Below are 16,897 nucleotides of genomic sequence, written 5' to 3' on the forward strand. Positions count from 1 at the left end.
GATGTCTATTTCCACTTAGTTAATTGTAAGGTGGCTCAGGTGAACATACAACACCTTATAGATCCCCTTCAGAGGCCTCACAGAAGACTTTGTGGTGACATGAACAAAAGAACCCATGCAATAAAGGGACTTCAGGGACCTCCACCACCAACGGTTGCGGGTTGGGATGGGGAAGGTAGAGACACATTTTTTGCGTTTACCCTCACAAAAACTGGGATAGGTACCCTAGTATTTACCCAACCCGTTTTACTTTTCTTGAACCCTTCTGTTGGGGTACCAGTTTAACCAATCTGACCCAAAAGGGTGGAGTGTGACACTGCAATCCATTGATTAATTGAAAAAAAGTCACTTCACGTGCGACACCGGCAAGAAGAAAGAACACAAACTATTAGATGATCGCCATGCTCATCCTTTGTTTCTGAGTCATGTTTTGGTTATACTTTAAAGAAAGTGCTACAATGGTGTCACGTTATTGCATAGCTGAGGCATCTATCGCTCTCCTGCTGATACTCAGCTTCTCAGGTAAGGTTCGATTGGCTGTGGAAACACAACAAGTTTATGGTTTACAAACCATATCCTCACTCTAACTGTCTTGTCCTGACCCACACCTGTTGGTATCGAACAAGGCTACAGATAGCAGAAGCTGGGACAGAGATTCGTACTGGAAGGCATTGGGTTGCTGACAGAGAACTAGTGGTAGCACAGTCACACCTGAGGCAAAGGGCCCTAGCTGGACCCATAACATATGGACAAACAGGCCTGGACTATTTTCCGAGTGGCCAGGTAAGCATCACTGAAGCTGCATACCCGTGCATCATAGCAACATATCTGAAAACAAAACATGACAAAATTTTTTTGGACATTTTTTTAAATCACTTTTGCTTTCTTGGAAGCAAAGGACCAAAATTAAAAAGTTCAAAAATAAGAAAATCCAGTAACTGAAATAAGACTTTTCATGTCCCCTTTGATGGTAGAGACTAAACTGTAACTTTTCAGTCCTCAATTGTCTTAAAACAAGGTGCAATTACCCCAACAAAACAAAAAATCTGAGATATCGCACAAAATCACAAATCAAATTCAAAGCAATCTTTTCTACCTTTTATCACCTTTTATTTAAGCCAACAAGGGTTAAATAGAGCACACAATGAACTTGTTCACCACATAGTGTTTCATCAGTTTGTTGAACACATATAGTGTTTACACATCTTTAAATTGGGGGAAAAAAAAAAAATCTTTGTGCTTTTAAAAATATTTACTGGATATCTCCTACCTCTTGTCATGCAGCTGTTTTTGTAGTGTGCTGTCTTCCTAAAATAAGAAGGATATCACTGCAAAATATTTGATCTTGGAGGAAATTTTTGTTGTTCCAAAATCTCAGTTTACTTTTCTGTACTGACAAAACAAGACAGAGATTGATTTTTGGGCTTAAAGTTGCTGCCACAGTGTTGTTTCTTTTTCATCTTCTTTGGTTCAATGCACACAATGTCCATTTCTTTCCAAACAGACCTAAAATATTGATGTGTCTGACCAGAGCACATTTCCACTGTTCAATAGGTCTTTGTTGCTTTCTTCTATAACAAACAAATCAACAAGGATTCTAGACTTCAGGCCAGTTGTTGCTGAAGTAATCCTGTGCTCAACAGGTCAAGAACAGTCTGGGTGACTGGAGATCACAAGTAATCAATCTGTATCGTTGGCATTTTTGCACAGAAATTCCTCCACATTACTTTTTTTTTTGCATTTGTATTATGCTCCAAGAGCCACCACATCACTGCTAATCTTTAAGGATTTTAGTTTAATTTTCAATAACTTGCATAATTTGTGGACTTATTGTGATTCATGTTTGCCCAAGTGAGGAAATACTCCTTCAATGGATACCACCTGCTAGTATCATCTGTTTAAAGTTGCGTCATTATATGGTTTGTTTTAAATTGCCAACAGTGCTGTGTTGCCTTTATCCACCCATGTAAATAAAATGTAGTTAACAACAAAAAAATAAATAAATAAATTGTGTCTTCAATTCAAACTGCAAACTAAACCGAGAGATTCCTGTTTTCCGTCTTTATTTATTTATTTATTTATACATTTTTCAAGTTTTGCTGCAAAAGACAAACTGACTTTATTTTTTTGTCCTTATGCAAAGAGAGAAAAATCCTCTCAGAAATACACACCAACACACTCACCATTATTCTGACAGTAACAGAGGCTAGGCCAGGAGGCATGGTTCCCTCTGTGTCCGCGGCCTCTACGGTGAATGTGTACAACGGTTCAGCATCATTCAGAGCCTCATAATCCAGAACCTTGAGAACTGACAGCTCCCCTGTCATGGGGTCAACATGGAATAGCTGTGCTATCTCAGGATCCAGTCCTTCAGTTCTGATTCGATATGTGAGGTTGGAGTTGAGGTCAGCATCCGTCGCCTTTAGTGAAATAAAACAGGAAAAGTAATATCACTGCTTTTGGGAAAGTTAAATTAGTCATATTTGCAAGTAGGATCCACAGGAAATGTGCTGGGGTGAAACAGCATTTTCATTAAGGTCTGTGCTGAGTTGGTGTGTCTAAAATGCCTGTGGTAATAACCTTTAAAGTCCAGTTGGTGGTCTATATTATATCATTTTTTTCTTTTGAAGGTATTTAACTAGTCACTTCAGGGAAACCACATATTTTCAATTTTGCATTCTACTACAGGTGTTTTTGCCTTTTTATTACATTTCTACCTCTGCCTGGAATGTAAAATAAAACCAATTTGGTGAATCCAATATAATATAAAAGTATTAAAATGATTCTCACAGACTGAACTCTGTGGTCAAATTTGAGACTTGGAAAGCTTTTATATGCTCAAAATATTAAATTTAAGTTGATTAGTAGAATAGCTTTTAGACATTCCAAGTATGTCGGCATTCGAATTAAAATGCTAAACTGAATGATATATTAAAAACTAAGTTATAACTCAACAGGTGCAGTTTCACAAAATATTTTCAAGATAGGAATACAACAGCTACATGGCTATATGCTTTTGCAGATGAACTACTCTGAACTCAAGTTCCACTATATATAGTAAACTGAAGTATCATCCTGTACTGCGATGCTTAACAAGCTGATATATGTATGACTTAAGATTAAAAAATTAATACTGGCGCTTTGAACACAAGTAACGTGTCTCACTGTAGGACACAACCCCAGAAAATGTCCCCAGATCTTCTTTTACTTTGCGTCAGTTTTGACTGGCAAAAAGAAGTGACATCTCATGGGAAGGAGAACTTTTTCCTACTATAAGAACCTGTCTTAACGCTCTCTCTTTAGTCTAGGTAAGCAACTCATGTTGTGATCTGTAACTTTCTGCCTTGCAGTGAACGTGAAAAGAAGTTGTGACCTCATTGTGTTGTGCAGAAGATGCCCATTATGTTCAGCATTTTTCTGTCTTGACAATCAACTCCATCAACTCCAATGTTAAGGGCAGTACCACCTTTCTTGATCTCTGTCTGTCTGTTCAGCTTCTTTAAGTCTCTGGTTTTGATGCTGCTGCCCCAGCAGATGGCTGCAAAGCTGATTGCACTTTCCATGATAGTACTTGTAGAAGATATGCAGCATTTTGGTGGAAACATTGAATGATCTCAGCTTTCGTAAGAAGTACAGTCACTCTGTGCTTTCTTGCAGATGCTTTTGTGTTGCATTTCTAGTCTAGCCTGTTGTCTAGCTAAACTCCAAGGTATTTGTATTCCACCACCACCTCCATCTCATCTCCCCAGGAGATAATGAAAAGAAAAATACTTAAACTATCCAAGAGTGAAATTGCAAGAAACAATGCTTAACTTACTCCTGTTCTACCCAAAGTCACCAATCATCTCTTTTGCTTTCTGTTCAAGATTAAATATATTCTCATATATTATTATTAAAAAAAGGTCACTTCTTTCTGCCAGTCAAGACTTAGAGAAATCTAACAAGGTAACCAAAACTTGTACAGTTTTACAGCTTTTAAGTTGCAGAAAAGAGTTGATTTTCACATCAGAATGGGGTTTTGTCTCATAAAATATAACACTTACCAAAACATTGTCACACTTATTACATAAGTTACAAACTTGCCTTTCCTTCTACCCATACACCCACCTTTAACTGCAATATGACAGTATCTTTAGGGCTGTTCTCTGGTAGATTGATATTGTAAGTTTGTTGGGAGAATATTGGGCTGTTGTCGTCTACATCAAGAACGGTGATAGAGAGCGTCAGCCTGGATCGCCGAGGGTCTACCGCACCATCTGAGGCTTCAACGACCAAAAAGTAGTGGCCTTTCACCTTCAAAGCCACAGAAATTGTAAATAAAAAGAAAATAAATCAACAATTCAGTTGCAAGAAAAAAAAAATATATATACACTGACTTCTCTGCCACTGTTTACTGCTGTCTGTGATGTTCTAACTCCAATAAACTTTGGCTTTCATCCGTAACAAATCTGTGACTTCCACTGACCTCTCTGTCCAATGGCACCGCAGTTCTGATGGCTCCAGTGGAATTGATGACAAACAGCTTCTGGTGGTTGATGAGCCGATAATGGACCTGACCGCTTGCCCCCAGATCTGGATCTGTTGCCTAAACCAATAAATAAGGAAAAAAACAAAAAAACAAACAAAAAAACTTACATCAAAGTGAAAGCAAGAAATAAAATTTCTCTGAAATCAGTCAAAATCTCCTTTAGCTTTGTGTTATTTTCAATCCATGTGACAATTCTTATGAATTTAAAGAAAATGAAAACAGCTATTCAGGTTTCTCAGTTTGCTTTTGTCATGCAAGAAGACACATATAATTAAGTTGCCATGGCTTATTTAATTTGAGTTAATACAGAAACATGTTGGAAATTGTTTAGAATCTGTGCCACCTTGGGAATATTTGGTTCTGTAGATACCAAACATACCTGGAAACTACTACGAAGATACAGAAGTTCTGAATATTTAAGCTGGAGTTCAAAGAGAATTTAAAATTTTACCCAAATTGAGTCATCTCCATTTTTCCCCCTTTTTTTCCACTGACTACAGAAAGTATCCCATTTATTTTAGGAAAGATAATGTCTAAATGAATTACAGCAAATAACTAAGCTAGTAAACATAACCCAATTTTCAAAAGGTAATAAATTAAAAAATGACAGATTTGTTTTAATATTTTAGTTTAAGTTTAAGTTTTAAGTTTTTATCTCAGTCTTTTACAATTTCGTATTGAAAAAAAGTATAAAACGGCCCAAAGCAAATTTAAAGAATCAGTTCTTGTTTGGCAGATCATGTTACTTTCTCCTGCTAAAGGCTAGTTCTCTGAGACTTTTATATTGTTTTGTATTAACCGAGCTTTTAAGATACCAGGAGATCCTTTCATACATTTTTAGTGATGTCTGGGCCAGTGGTAAAACCTTCAGTTTGTGCCTCCTTCATGAATTTGTGTATATTGCAGATCATTATCCTGATGTAAAAGATATAAAGTAAAAAGCAAACTTCCTATAAAATCGGTCAAATCCCATTTCAATTTTGTGTCCTTACCATTCTATGTAGGCTTTTTTTATGAAATAGAATACATTCTAAATGGTTTTTGAGGTTTCTCAATTTCCTTTTATCAGACAAGAACACACACAATTACGTTGTCATGGCTCTTACCAAGAGTAAAACCCTCAGTTTGTGCCTCCATAGGCACATGATTAATGATTTATTTTTATATTACAGATCATAATTCTGATGTAAAAGTTTGCTTCTTTTTACACTTGATACGATAACTTTTTTTTTGTTTTGTTTTAGTTAAATAGTGTTCCCAATATGTGCTGATGTTCAACTGAATCTGCTCTTCTGCCTATCAGTGTCATACGCCACAAGGTAGCCGTAAATATGCTTAGTTCAACATAATGTTTAACACTTGGAGGCTTTCTTTTCAGATTTTTTAAATTAAGACCATAGTGTTTTATTTTAGCCTCACTTCAAATCAAGTTTTTATGTTTTTTTATGTTCATCTGGAAACCTAAGGGGTTGGTTGGTAGTGACCCTTAAAATGTTTTCTAACAAGCTAAATATAAGCTAGTGGTAGCACAGCTTAATGTGCGAAATGTTTGTGTAACATATTTGGAAACTGAAGCTTTATTTTTATTTGCATAGTGCTTCTTGTCCACCACTGTTTAACTTGTACAAATCACAAATAGACCAATCTTGTTAAAAAAAGAAAAAAATATTCAAACCCTTTCTAATTAATATATCAGTTGTCATCTATGATGCAAATATTGTAATCAACATATTTTTACCAGAGGCCCACAGAGCTGACCTCTTCTCTAATTCACTAATTCACTCGAGTGTCACCCACTCCAAAAGAAATTAGGGCAATTTTACACCAAATGTCAAACTTCACAAAGTGAATGAGACAGCAGTATTAATTTTCATGAGGAAAAAAGAAGTAGCTTTCCAATGTTTCCCTTCTTTCCTCCTGTATCCTGTATGTGTCAAACCCTGACTTCTCATCATCATGTCTTTCAACTAGTAAAATAAGGTGGTGAGAAATTGATAAATTGCTAGCCCATTTTCCTTTGACCCTGTCTGAGAGCTCATCTTGTGCAATCAGCATTCTGACAGCATTAAAACAGATGAGAGCAGAGCAGAGGAATCATTAGCATGTTTTTGTGTGCAAGGTTACAGCAGGTTTTGCTTACAGAGCTATTTCACCATACATAAGCCCCAAAAGAAAAAAAAAGTAATTTGGGACTTAGTGGCAAGAGTTAAAAAAATAATTGATTCACACTTAGAAAACTGTGTGTGCATGTTTCTTAATGACTTACATTAAGAAACATGTTGTGGTTGTTTGAGGGTTAAGTCAAGGTTTTAGGGTTTAGTTGTTCATTAGTCAGGAAAAATCATGACAATTATTGCTCATTATACTTCTATAGCAATACGATATTTACAAGGATGTTCCACCAAGTGAGAATTAACCCTTACATGACCCATGTCGACAGCAGTAAAATTACCCAAAATATTCTTTCGGCCTAAAATGACCTAAAAAAAAATCATAAAAATAAACAATTTCACAATTGTTTATTTTGTATTGGTGCTACAAATTTTTAGACATTGAGGCTGTTTTGGGTCATATTTGACCCGTATCTATTTAGATGGTGTCACATCCCCCGGCCTGTGGCCAGGTTCTGTGTTAAAGCAAAGCCACCTGTGTGATTGCAAATCTGCAATTGGCTGTGGACCTGAGAGACCGCCCTGCTCTTCTGACTCCCTGATTGGACGACTGCCCTCCAGACAAACCAACCAGTGGAACACCTGGCCTTTAAAAGGAAGGAAGCACCAACATTCGGGGCAGCTGGTCATTAGGCCCTCAGCTTGCCATCTGGGCTTGTTAGTGAAGCGTTGGTTGGTTGATTGTTTGTAAGAGCATTTAGTTTTCCCTATAATTACACCATTTTGTTTAAGTTAAGAGAAATTGAGATTGTTCGCTCTCATCGTTTGTGAGTAGCTTTTGTTTTTGGTAAGTTTTGCAGCTGTATTTGGTTTGTAGTTTAAATAGCTTTCTGATTTATTTTGTGGTATTGATTTTTGGTTTGTTTTTCAAAAGAAGCTTGAAGTTTGTTTAGTAAGATTTTGGTTTGTATAATGGTAAAGATTGTTAAAGTTAAAAATAAGTAAAGAGAACTATTTATTTTGTAATTGTTAATTGTTACATCAATTGAGGACACCCTTAGTTAATTAGATTTCTTTTTTTTTGTAACCGGACAAGATATTCCGTACCTTGGACACCTTTGGTTGGTTTGTTTTTTTTGTTTGGATTGGAACCTGGGTTTGTAATAAAACATTGTGTATATATCTTTAAGTTTGGTCCGGTTTTTTTTTTGTCGACCCCTTTATCCCCTAGATTTTGAGGTGGGGTCGTAACAGATGGATTTTAGATGTGCCAGTGTGGCTCACATCAAGGAAAATGATCCTCCTACAACGATTGTGTGCGCACAGAGACAGATCTGCTGGTCTTTCCAGAGGCATGGTGGTTCTCTGGACATTGTAAAACAATTAAAAAGGATAGGAGTGATCATATATGGTGCACAAAGGGAACAGAAGTCATGCAGAGGTCGAGTAGTGTCGTGACACAGACACAATATCTGCACCTGTGATGTAATATAATAATAAAATTAACAATTTTGAAACAATTTGCTTTGGGAGGATCATGGTGGGGGATTAATAACATAAAAGTACATGAGCTATTATTTAAGTAACTGGAGTCATGGCAACAAGACATAATGTGCAACAAACTCATGGTCTGATCTTCCAAGATGAGGAGGTTGATAGTGATTTAGAGAAGAAAGTGTTACAGCGATAAAGTGATAAATGTTAAATTAAGATTCATAATTGAGTGGTGGCCCACAAGGTGGCCTTTTCCTGCATGTCTAACTCTCTCTCTCTAAAACCCCCCTTCTGTCCACTAACTGTATAATAAAGGCCACAAGAGGCAAGAAAATCTTTGAAAAAAGGATACGTAGGATTTCTCATGATATAGCTATTGCCAGTGTACATTGGTTGCAATGGTGAAACATTGTTATATTGTATATTCTAACAGTTCCAGAAAGTTCACACCAATTTTTTAAATTAGGTAAAAAATTTCTAAGATATTAGGGCTTTTATGTTGTGTTTGATTTAAAACAGGACATAATACTTTGTAGTAATACAAACGGCTGTTAGAAAATCTAAAAAATAAACTCTCCCTGCTCTCTTAAACATTCATTAATGATAACTCTTGCGTTTATTAATGTGAAAAAAGCTAATTAGACATTAAAAATAGAGTCTGCAGTTTAAAGTTTGATATAGACACCTACTATGAAGGAATTCTTGGTCCAGGTCAAAATTGATAACCATAGCCATGATTTCTTTTTTTTTTACACTTAAATTGTAATGTTAATCTTAATGAGCATGCTGAAAGGTTTAAGACTAAATTACCAAAAAGATAAGGAAACAACACAGCATGCAACAGAAACAAATGCACTATTTTAATCAGAGTGGTGCATTCAAGTGCAAAAGTCTGACAAAAGAAACTAAAAACCGTCTGATTAAACTCCAACTGTGAAAAAAAGCATGAGATGTTACTAAACAGATTATGTGCATGCATCAAAATTTAAAGTCTCTATGTAACCTAAACAGCTAACATTGTCAGCTGAACTTGTTCATTTTATCTCATTTCATATTTACACTTCAGCTGCTTTGCAGAGACCCATTTTTTTTATACCCCCATTTTTCCTTCATTTAACTTTCATCATGTCTCACACAGTGACTATTAGAAACAATGGAAATTTGGAAATGTATGCTCTAAGGTCACAGGTCACCAGTCCGTTGCAGAGCCAACACAAAGTGACAAACAACCATTCACACTCACACTCACTCTTAGGGAGCATTTAGAGTGACTAATTAACCTAACATGCATGTCTTTGGATGGTGGAAGGAAGCCGGGGTACCCGGAGAGAACCCATGCATACACGGGGAGAACATGCAAACTCCACACAGAAAGACCACCTCCCCTCCAGTTCAAACCTCCCCCTAGTCGAGGCTGGAACCACCGACCTTCTTGCTGTGATGCTGCGGCGCTAACCACCAAAAGCTGCAGAGTCCATTTCTAGTTTTAAGTCCTTGCTTGATCAAGACTCACATCTTTGCACTGGCTTTTGAACATAGTTGAGCTTAACTTTTTCTTTTTTTGTATATATTTTTTTTAATTCCGGTCTTATGTAATTAACCTTTTTTTTTATTTTGTAGTAAATATGCTATACGAATATTCTGCCTGACAGTTACAAACCAGGAACACAAAAGGATTAATGTCTCACTTGTCATATGTCTGAAGGGTATTTAACAGTAGCAAAAAAAGGCAGCTCAAGTCTGACCCATCTCTACGATCACCTGTATTGGCTTCTTTTCGTCCAGTTCAATCATTTCTCATCAAGTCTTTTTATAGGTTTTCATATCCTTTTCTATTTAGTTCTTGACGTTGTTACCTACAGTACTGACAAAAATAAAATAAAATACAGATTTCTTTCACTTTTTAAAGGAAAAAGGTCTGAGCATGTTTTTGTACTCCACTAATTAAAACATACAGTTGGGTATTCTAACAGTGTGAATACCTTGTTCAGACAGATAAAACATACAGAAAAATCTTTGCTTATAGCCTTGACTAACACAGAGTGTTTCTGTGTGATTCTCCATTAATATATTGCTCCTTTTCAGACCTGTTTTAGTCACACCAATCTCAGTCAGCCACCAGACTACACACATAAATCCATCGCTTATGTACTTAAGACAGAATGGTACTTGCCTCATTATTTTGTGTTTACATGGCAAATAGGAATGTCTTTTTTAAATCTAAGAAGAATAATTTTATTTCTTTTCTGTTTTAACTTTTTTTTTTTTTTCAAAATAGGGCATGCTACAAAAAATGTAAACTTAAATATGAAGAGAGTATTAACATTTTGAATAGAGATCAATGTAAGTTTCCTGTAGAGATGCATTTTCAATGAACTGCCTTAAATCAGCTTACAAAGAAAATCAAGTTTTGTCCAGTACATTGCCTGTCCTGATATAACCCTTGCCAAGAACAGGCAATCATGGCAACAAGAGTGTATTTATTTATTTTTATTTCAGCCAATAACTGCAGCAGCAGGTAATTTCACTGATTCATTCTCCTCTCTCAAGTTGTAGGTGTGAGTAATCAGGAAAATTACCTGATGCCATGCTGGAAGGCAGAAACTGCTTCAGTTCTTTATAATATGTGAGACCCAAACGTACAGCTGAGGGATAAAAAACAAACAAACTGTAAAGTAATCAAGGTGTGTTGTGGTCTGAAGGCAGTTTATAAAAGATTATAAAACATTCAACTATCACATAATGCAGAGTATGAAAATACACTGCATTATGTGACACATAATGCAGTGTATTTTCATCACCTGCTCATACGTTAAAGTACAAAATTTCAATCATTTGCTTTACATTTCCAGCAACACAAGATCAGTGCACCTGTGCATTCTTTCATGCTATTATTGTAGTAAGAAAAATTTTCCACAGCAATAGCAAACTATAGATCAGGGGTGTCAAACTCCGGTCCTTGAGGACCTCAGTCCTGTAGGTTTTATCTATCTGACTGAAATTAATGGGCCATTTTTGCAGAAGTGGACACGAAACTGTAGGATTTATTTGATTGTATTCAGGTGTGTAGAAGGAAAACAACTAAAACCTGCAAGAAAGCGGTCCTCGAGGAACGGAGTTTGACACCCCTGCTATAGTGGTATGCATTCACTTGACAAAGTTTATTAGATAAAAGTTACAATTTCCTGGTAAACCATGAAGGTTTTGCTCTCTTATTCCATGATTTTTTTTGTGTGCAGGTGTGTTTGTGTGTGTGTTTTTTACATCATTAGATTATTTTGAATGAAACCTGACCACTGACTCTTGGATTGTTTTATTTACGACTGAATTTTATTCCCCTATCATCAGTTTACCATTTATATCCATCCATCCATCATTTCTTCTTCTGCTGTTACAGGGTTGAGTCGCGGAGGCAAGCAGGGAAGCCCAGATCCTGAGGCGTTCCCAAGCCAGCAGACAAATGTAGTCCCTCCAGCATGTCCTGTGTCTTCCCCAGGGCTTCCTTCCAATGGGACATGCTAGTAACACCTCACCAGGGTCATGTCAGCCACGAACTTAAAAAGTTGTGTTCCTCTTCTGCTATAGGTGATGTTGTTGGTGTAAGTGGAGAAGAGAGCAGGAGACAAAACGTAGTCCTGGGCAGCCCTGTGTTTAAAACTGATGTTCTAGATTTTAAACCATTTAAAATAACCTGTTGAGGCCTGTCTTTAACAAGCTCCCACTCCATAAAATCAGTGTGGGGTGGACCTGTAGGTCAGAAAAACAGTGCAGCAGAGTGTCTGTGTGAACAAGTCCATGAATAAAATCTTAGTGTGTGGATGTGCAGAATCCAGTTGTTGGTGACACAATTTAGTTAAGACATTGAAAAGCTAAATTTAAGATCTGCTGTTTCAACCAGTGAACACAGACAGTTAATCAGATAATAAAACAGCTGTTTTACAGGCGTGTTTTCATCACTTCATCATAACTTCGCTGCTAACTGTTAGCGTGTTCACAGCTAATTTGCTCATATGGATCACACTTACTGGGATTACTGGATCTCTTTACTCAGAACAGAACATCACTGATGTGAAAGGAGTGCAGCTTACCACAGCTTCTACCATCCTCATCATTATCATCCACAGCAGCTGATGAAGGTCCTGCTGTGGTTGACCTGTCATTCATTTTAGGAGCTTTGCCGCCGTGTTCTTTTTTTCTTTCTTAAATCACATAGTTTCTCTGTGCCTCCTCTCGGTTTCTACTTTTCGGGCCTGACGTGTTGCTGTATCCAGCGGAACACACCCAAACAGGGTTTAAAGTAATTTTATGCCGCATCGGCAGGGTGTCAGAATGACCCCCTCTGGCGGTTCTATTCCATTCTACTGTCTTTTAGCAGATGCTTTTCCCAAAGGGACTTTCATCTCACAGGGTCTTGCTTAAGGACCCAACTGGAAGGTGCAAATATTCATCCATGCTTCAATTTTTTTTCTGCTTATACATGGTCAAGTTGCGGACGCAACCTAAGCAGGGAAGCCCAGACTGAGCTATCCAGCCGGCTCTAGGGGGGGAATGTTCGTGGTTCTAGTGTTAAAAAAATTTCCTGGCTCCAGGTGGTGATCTGGATCACCTCAAAATCCAATCAGCTGTTTCATATTCCATTTAAAAAATTTCCTGAATATTTCATCAAAATCCGTCCCGGACTTCTTTAGTTTTCTTGCTAAGGGACGGACGGACAGACAGAGACGGACAAACGCTTGCTGTTGAAAACATAATTAAGATGCATTTATAACAATCTCGTTATTGCTCAAAAATAACTAACTTCTACTTTACTGTATTACTTTTTTTTAAACATTAATAATACACTCCTGTTTGTGACATTTTGTCCAAACAAGTTATTTCTAAGGGTTTTTTACACCATTTATTTAACAAGAAAACTTGTCGTAAACTCATAAAAATTCAAACTAGAATGCTACTAGAAAGCTCTGGCATCTCCCCCTCCTTTATTTCCCCTTCCCTATGTCATCCATTTCTCTACGCCATTTGAGTATAAAACACTTCCTCCCCCCTTTTCATCCTCCATACCTTACTTGCATTAGCAAATCAAGGTCAGGTCCATCCATTCTTCTGGAAATCTGCTAAAAACATACAGTTCAGACCCCAGTTTGGAATGAGGGCCAGATTTGTGCCTTGCTCAGCCTGCTGAGGAATTGCACTGCCTGTTGTACTTTGGAATATATCCAAGGGTCCTTTATAGGGAGGGAGTTCAGGACTGGAATACTTTCAAGTGCCCTTTCTGCAGATTATAGTGGGCTTTGAATGTTGCATTTGGAACATGCCCAAAAGTCTGAGTGAGAGTTAAAATCTGGAATGCTTGGAATGAAATGCTCTCTTTCCACAGCAGGAAACAAAACACAGACAAAACGCAATATATTTACAAGTTATAATGCCTAGTGGTACAAGATCAGAATAAATCAGACAACATTAGATAACATTAGAATCTATTAAATATATGACTTATTAAAAAAAATTACAGAAGAGTGTAAAAGATCCTTCTGGAGTCCTTGTGTTGAACCAGAGTCTTGATTGACATTTTGAACCTGGCAAAGTTTCAGACTGATCAAAGACCCCTGGCATCAGTGTACAAAGACTATGAATAAGCTTGGAACTAATCCAATGAAGGATGCAACCAAGGGAATCTCTTTAAAGATCAAAGCTGATCAACGTGCCAGATTGACATGAACCTTGTTTTGGAAAAATATACATCAGTTATTTAGGTCTGTAGCAAATCCAGTAGACTTTGTAGTTTATTTATTTAATTGTCTTTTCTTTTTTGTATCTAAATTCGTTGCAATTATAGTTTAATGATTAATGAGATTCACAGATAATGACACATTTTTTATTAAGAATAATAACTGCTAAAACAAAAGCTTATGGTGCATTAAGTAGAAAAAAGTTTGCTTCAAACATCTGAATAATGCTAAAGTGTATATTACAACATAGTCCCTTTAGGAAAAATCTGCTTTACTGAGAGTTTAAAAAAGTAAACAAAAACACAATAAACACAATATATGGATTAATAAACAGATGTTTAAAAAATCACTTTCTAGAAAGAGATTAATAGAGTCAATGGATGTGATCATTTTAAAACCACAGGCACCTTCAAGGCTTATAGGCCCTATTTCATGTATATCCATGAGGACACACAAGTCTCTGTATCTTGTCCACCTGCAGAATGCCCACAAGTCCTCTAAACACTTTAATGTACAGTACTAATTATAAAGCTAACACAGTTTATAAAATAATGTTAGTGATCGCTGGTCCCCATAGAAAATAGTCATACGAGCTGAATTTAATTAGAGTGTGCTTGTGTGTACTGCTCTCATCACTGTTGTGGTGAAATTTACACACTGTACTGATCCACTTCCCTCTTAGGGACAGCATGCAAGTCTCTATAATATTTATTTTAACATTTTAAAGTGACAGTTTAGTTTAAGCTTAGGGTAAGAGATTAGCTGATGGTGATCATGTACATGGATTGTGCAAGTCTTTAGGAAAATCTTAATGGTCAATACTGTGCATAGTAAAAAACAAACAAACAAACAAAAAAAAAACATCTTTCCTCATGGTAGAGACACTCCATTACAACTGCAGAATAATACAGTAATTTATATTTTAAAATAACTATCTGTGCCACCACAACTTAAGTGTCGTACAACTACTTTGAAAGATGCTGATTTGTTTCACTGAAGAAATAATATCCAATCTGATGTGTCATTTGCTCTCCAGCTGTGTTTGGCTTTTTAATTTCATGGAGTTGGTGATCCAGTGAGATCAATTTTAATCTATACTGTATTTTTCATTTTTATGACTCTTCAATATTAGTAAGGATTAATGCACACCCAAAGCTCAAACAAATGCACAGCCGTGCATGAGTAGATCACAATCACATAGGACACATACTGTAACTGTGCTGTTCACAGAGGCAAAACTGACAGTAGTATGGGCATCAACATTTATTCAAACGTGTAGCAGGCAGTGAGGGGAGGGATCAGAAATTTATATGTGTGTGTATGAGCCCCTTCCTACCTTGATCTGTCCAACATAGGCGTGATCCTGCTCCTCTGTGACAGTGAGGTTTACTGGCAGTGAAGAATTGAAGACCGGGTCATTGTCGTTAACATCTGTCACGGCAATGTTCACTGTGGCAGTGGAGGTCTACAGGCAAACACAGAAAAATTGCTATATCCATTTGTCTTAACGTTGCAACCAGACATAAACAAGGGCTATAGGTTTACTAATTAGCTTTTGTATAGAACGCCTCTATGCACATGAAACAGATACAGTCTCTTAAAATGATTTTAAACCTGCTGAATACTGGTCTTGTCTGAACCGTCAAAAATTTTCATCTTGAAAAATATCTGTATGAACCTGTCCACATTATTGTACCTAAACTGGTTTGATATGAACCTACCAATTTAGAAAATTTAGGCAGTGATGGATGGCTTTGTTAGTTACGGGTCCTTTCAAGCAGAAAACATTAGTATTAGCTGTTCTAGCACCACAGATGGGCAATGCTCATCCTTTCATCTTTAGTGTTAAAACTGTATGTCATTAGTAAAAAGTGGATCTGACTGAGAACCTGCAGACATTACCCTTAATCATAGTCCATTAATGCCTGGTTAAAGTTCAAAATGTCTAGACTGGAATATGTCTGATGGCAGAAATCAACTCCTGTACCTTGCATTGGACTTGATGAAGTCGCACGCTGAACATACTGCTATTATTTCACTGTGTTGTGTAGAGGATGTGAAGAATCATCCATTATTTTCCAAAAAAAAAAAAGAATATTCTGGTTTAATTACAACTTGTATTTAAATTGCCCTCTTTATCATACTGTTCACAGTTTGACATATTAAGGCCGAGATGACACCAGACATATAAGTTATTAAGACACTGTCTTTTTTATGTTATTTTATATCCACCACTGTTTCAGTAAATTGAGATTAAGAAATTTTCATGGTATTATTCTTCCAACATGCTTCACATTCATGAAGCAATATTACTTCACTTCCATTGATACAGAAGTGCAGTGACAACTCGTGACAGCTCATGTCAAACAGCTCGTCTCAAAAATCCTTCATCCTTCTCATTGAAAGAAGTTCAGAGTTCTCTCTCTTTGAAAACAAATAACTGATCAGAAAACAGCTGAGCAGCAGCCATTATGGGACCTTAAAAGGCATCTATGTCTGAGTAAGATGAAGAAATAAAAAGTTGCTTGATTTTCTTGCGGAAGAGATATCTGCCGTTAGTTTGCAGCAGAAGGGCACTCTGGAGCTGGTGGAGGAGGTGAAGATGCTATGCATCCTGATTGTGGAGAAAGTCAGTATCAGACAGCTAACTTGGCTCTGCTAAATTACATGATCTACTCTAAAAAAAGATTTTAGAGATTAAAGCTGACCACAATTTCTGTGGTCATTCTTCAGTGTATGCAAATTAATGAACACTAAATAAATAGAAAAATAAAGCAACTTAACAGATGACTGAAATACTGAAGTGTTTGTAAATGTCTAGAGATTTATTAAAGATAAATTTTTACATGAAATGCCATTAATTAGTTTTAATGTTAATGCTGTTAAGTAAACTTAGAATAAAAAGAGCAATAGTGCAACAGGAGCTGCTAGGCAGTCAACAGCTTATTTGATTTTCATAAGTGGACCACGAAATCCAAGATTATCCATGATTTGACTCTTAGAAGAGCTGGTAATTTATCCATTTATAACAAGAT

General features: G+C 36.7%; 1 protein-coding gene across 4 annotated transcripts in view; it reads right to left on the minus strand.

Annotated features, from left to right (window-relative positions):
• The window catches only part of LOC121632725 (protocadherin-15-like), a 210,851-nt gene that overhangs the window by 67,619 nt on the left and 126,335 nt on the right, over window positions 1-16,897 (minus strand). For all 4 annotated transcript variants that reach the window (XM_041974432.1, XM_041974433.1, XM_041974431.1 and 1 more), the window contains 4 exons: window positions 15,199-15,327; window positions 4,466-4,585; window positions 4,108-4,293; window positions 2,184-2,420 (listed from right to left, as the gene is read on the minus strand). In XM_041974432.1, the coding sequence (XP_041830366.1) occupies window positions 2,184-2,420; window positions 4,108-4,293; window positions 4,466-4,585; window positions 15,199-15,327 (672 nt within the window). The remainder of the gene's footprint in view (window positions 1-2,183; window positions 2,421-4,107; window positions 4,294-4,465; window positions 4,586-15,198; window positions 15,328-16,897) is intronic.

This window comes from Melanotaenia boesemani, chromosome 21 (assembly GCF_017639745.1).
Source record: "Melanotaenia boesemani isolate fMelBoe1 chromosome 21, fMelBoe1.pri, whole genome shotgun sequence".
Classification (NCBI taxonomy): Eukaryota; Metazoa; Chordata; class Actinopteri; order Atheriniformes; family Melanotaeniidae; genus Melanotaenia; species Melanotaenia boesemani.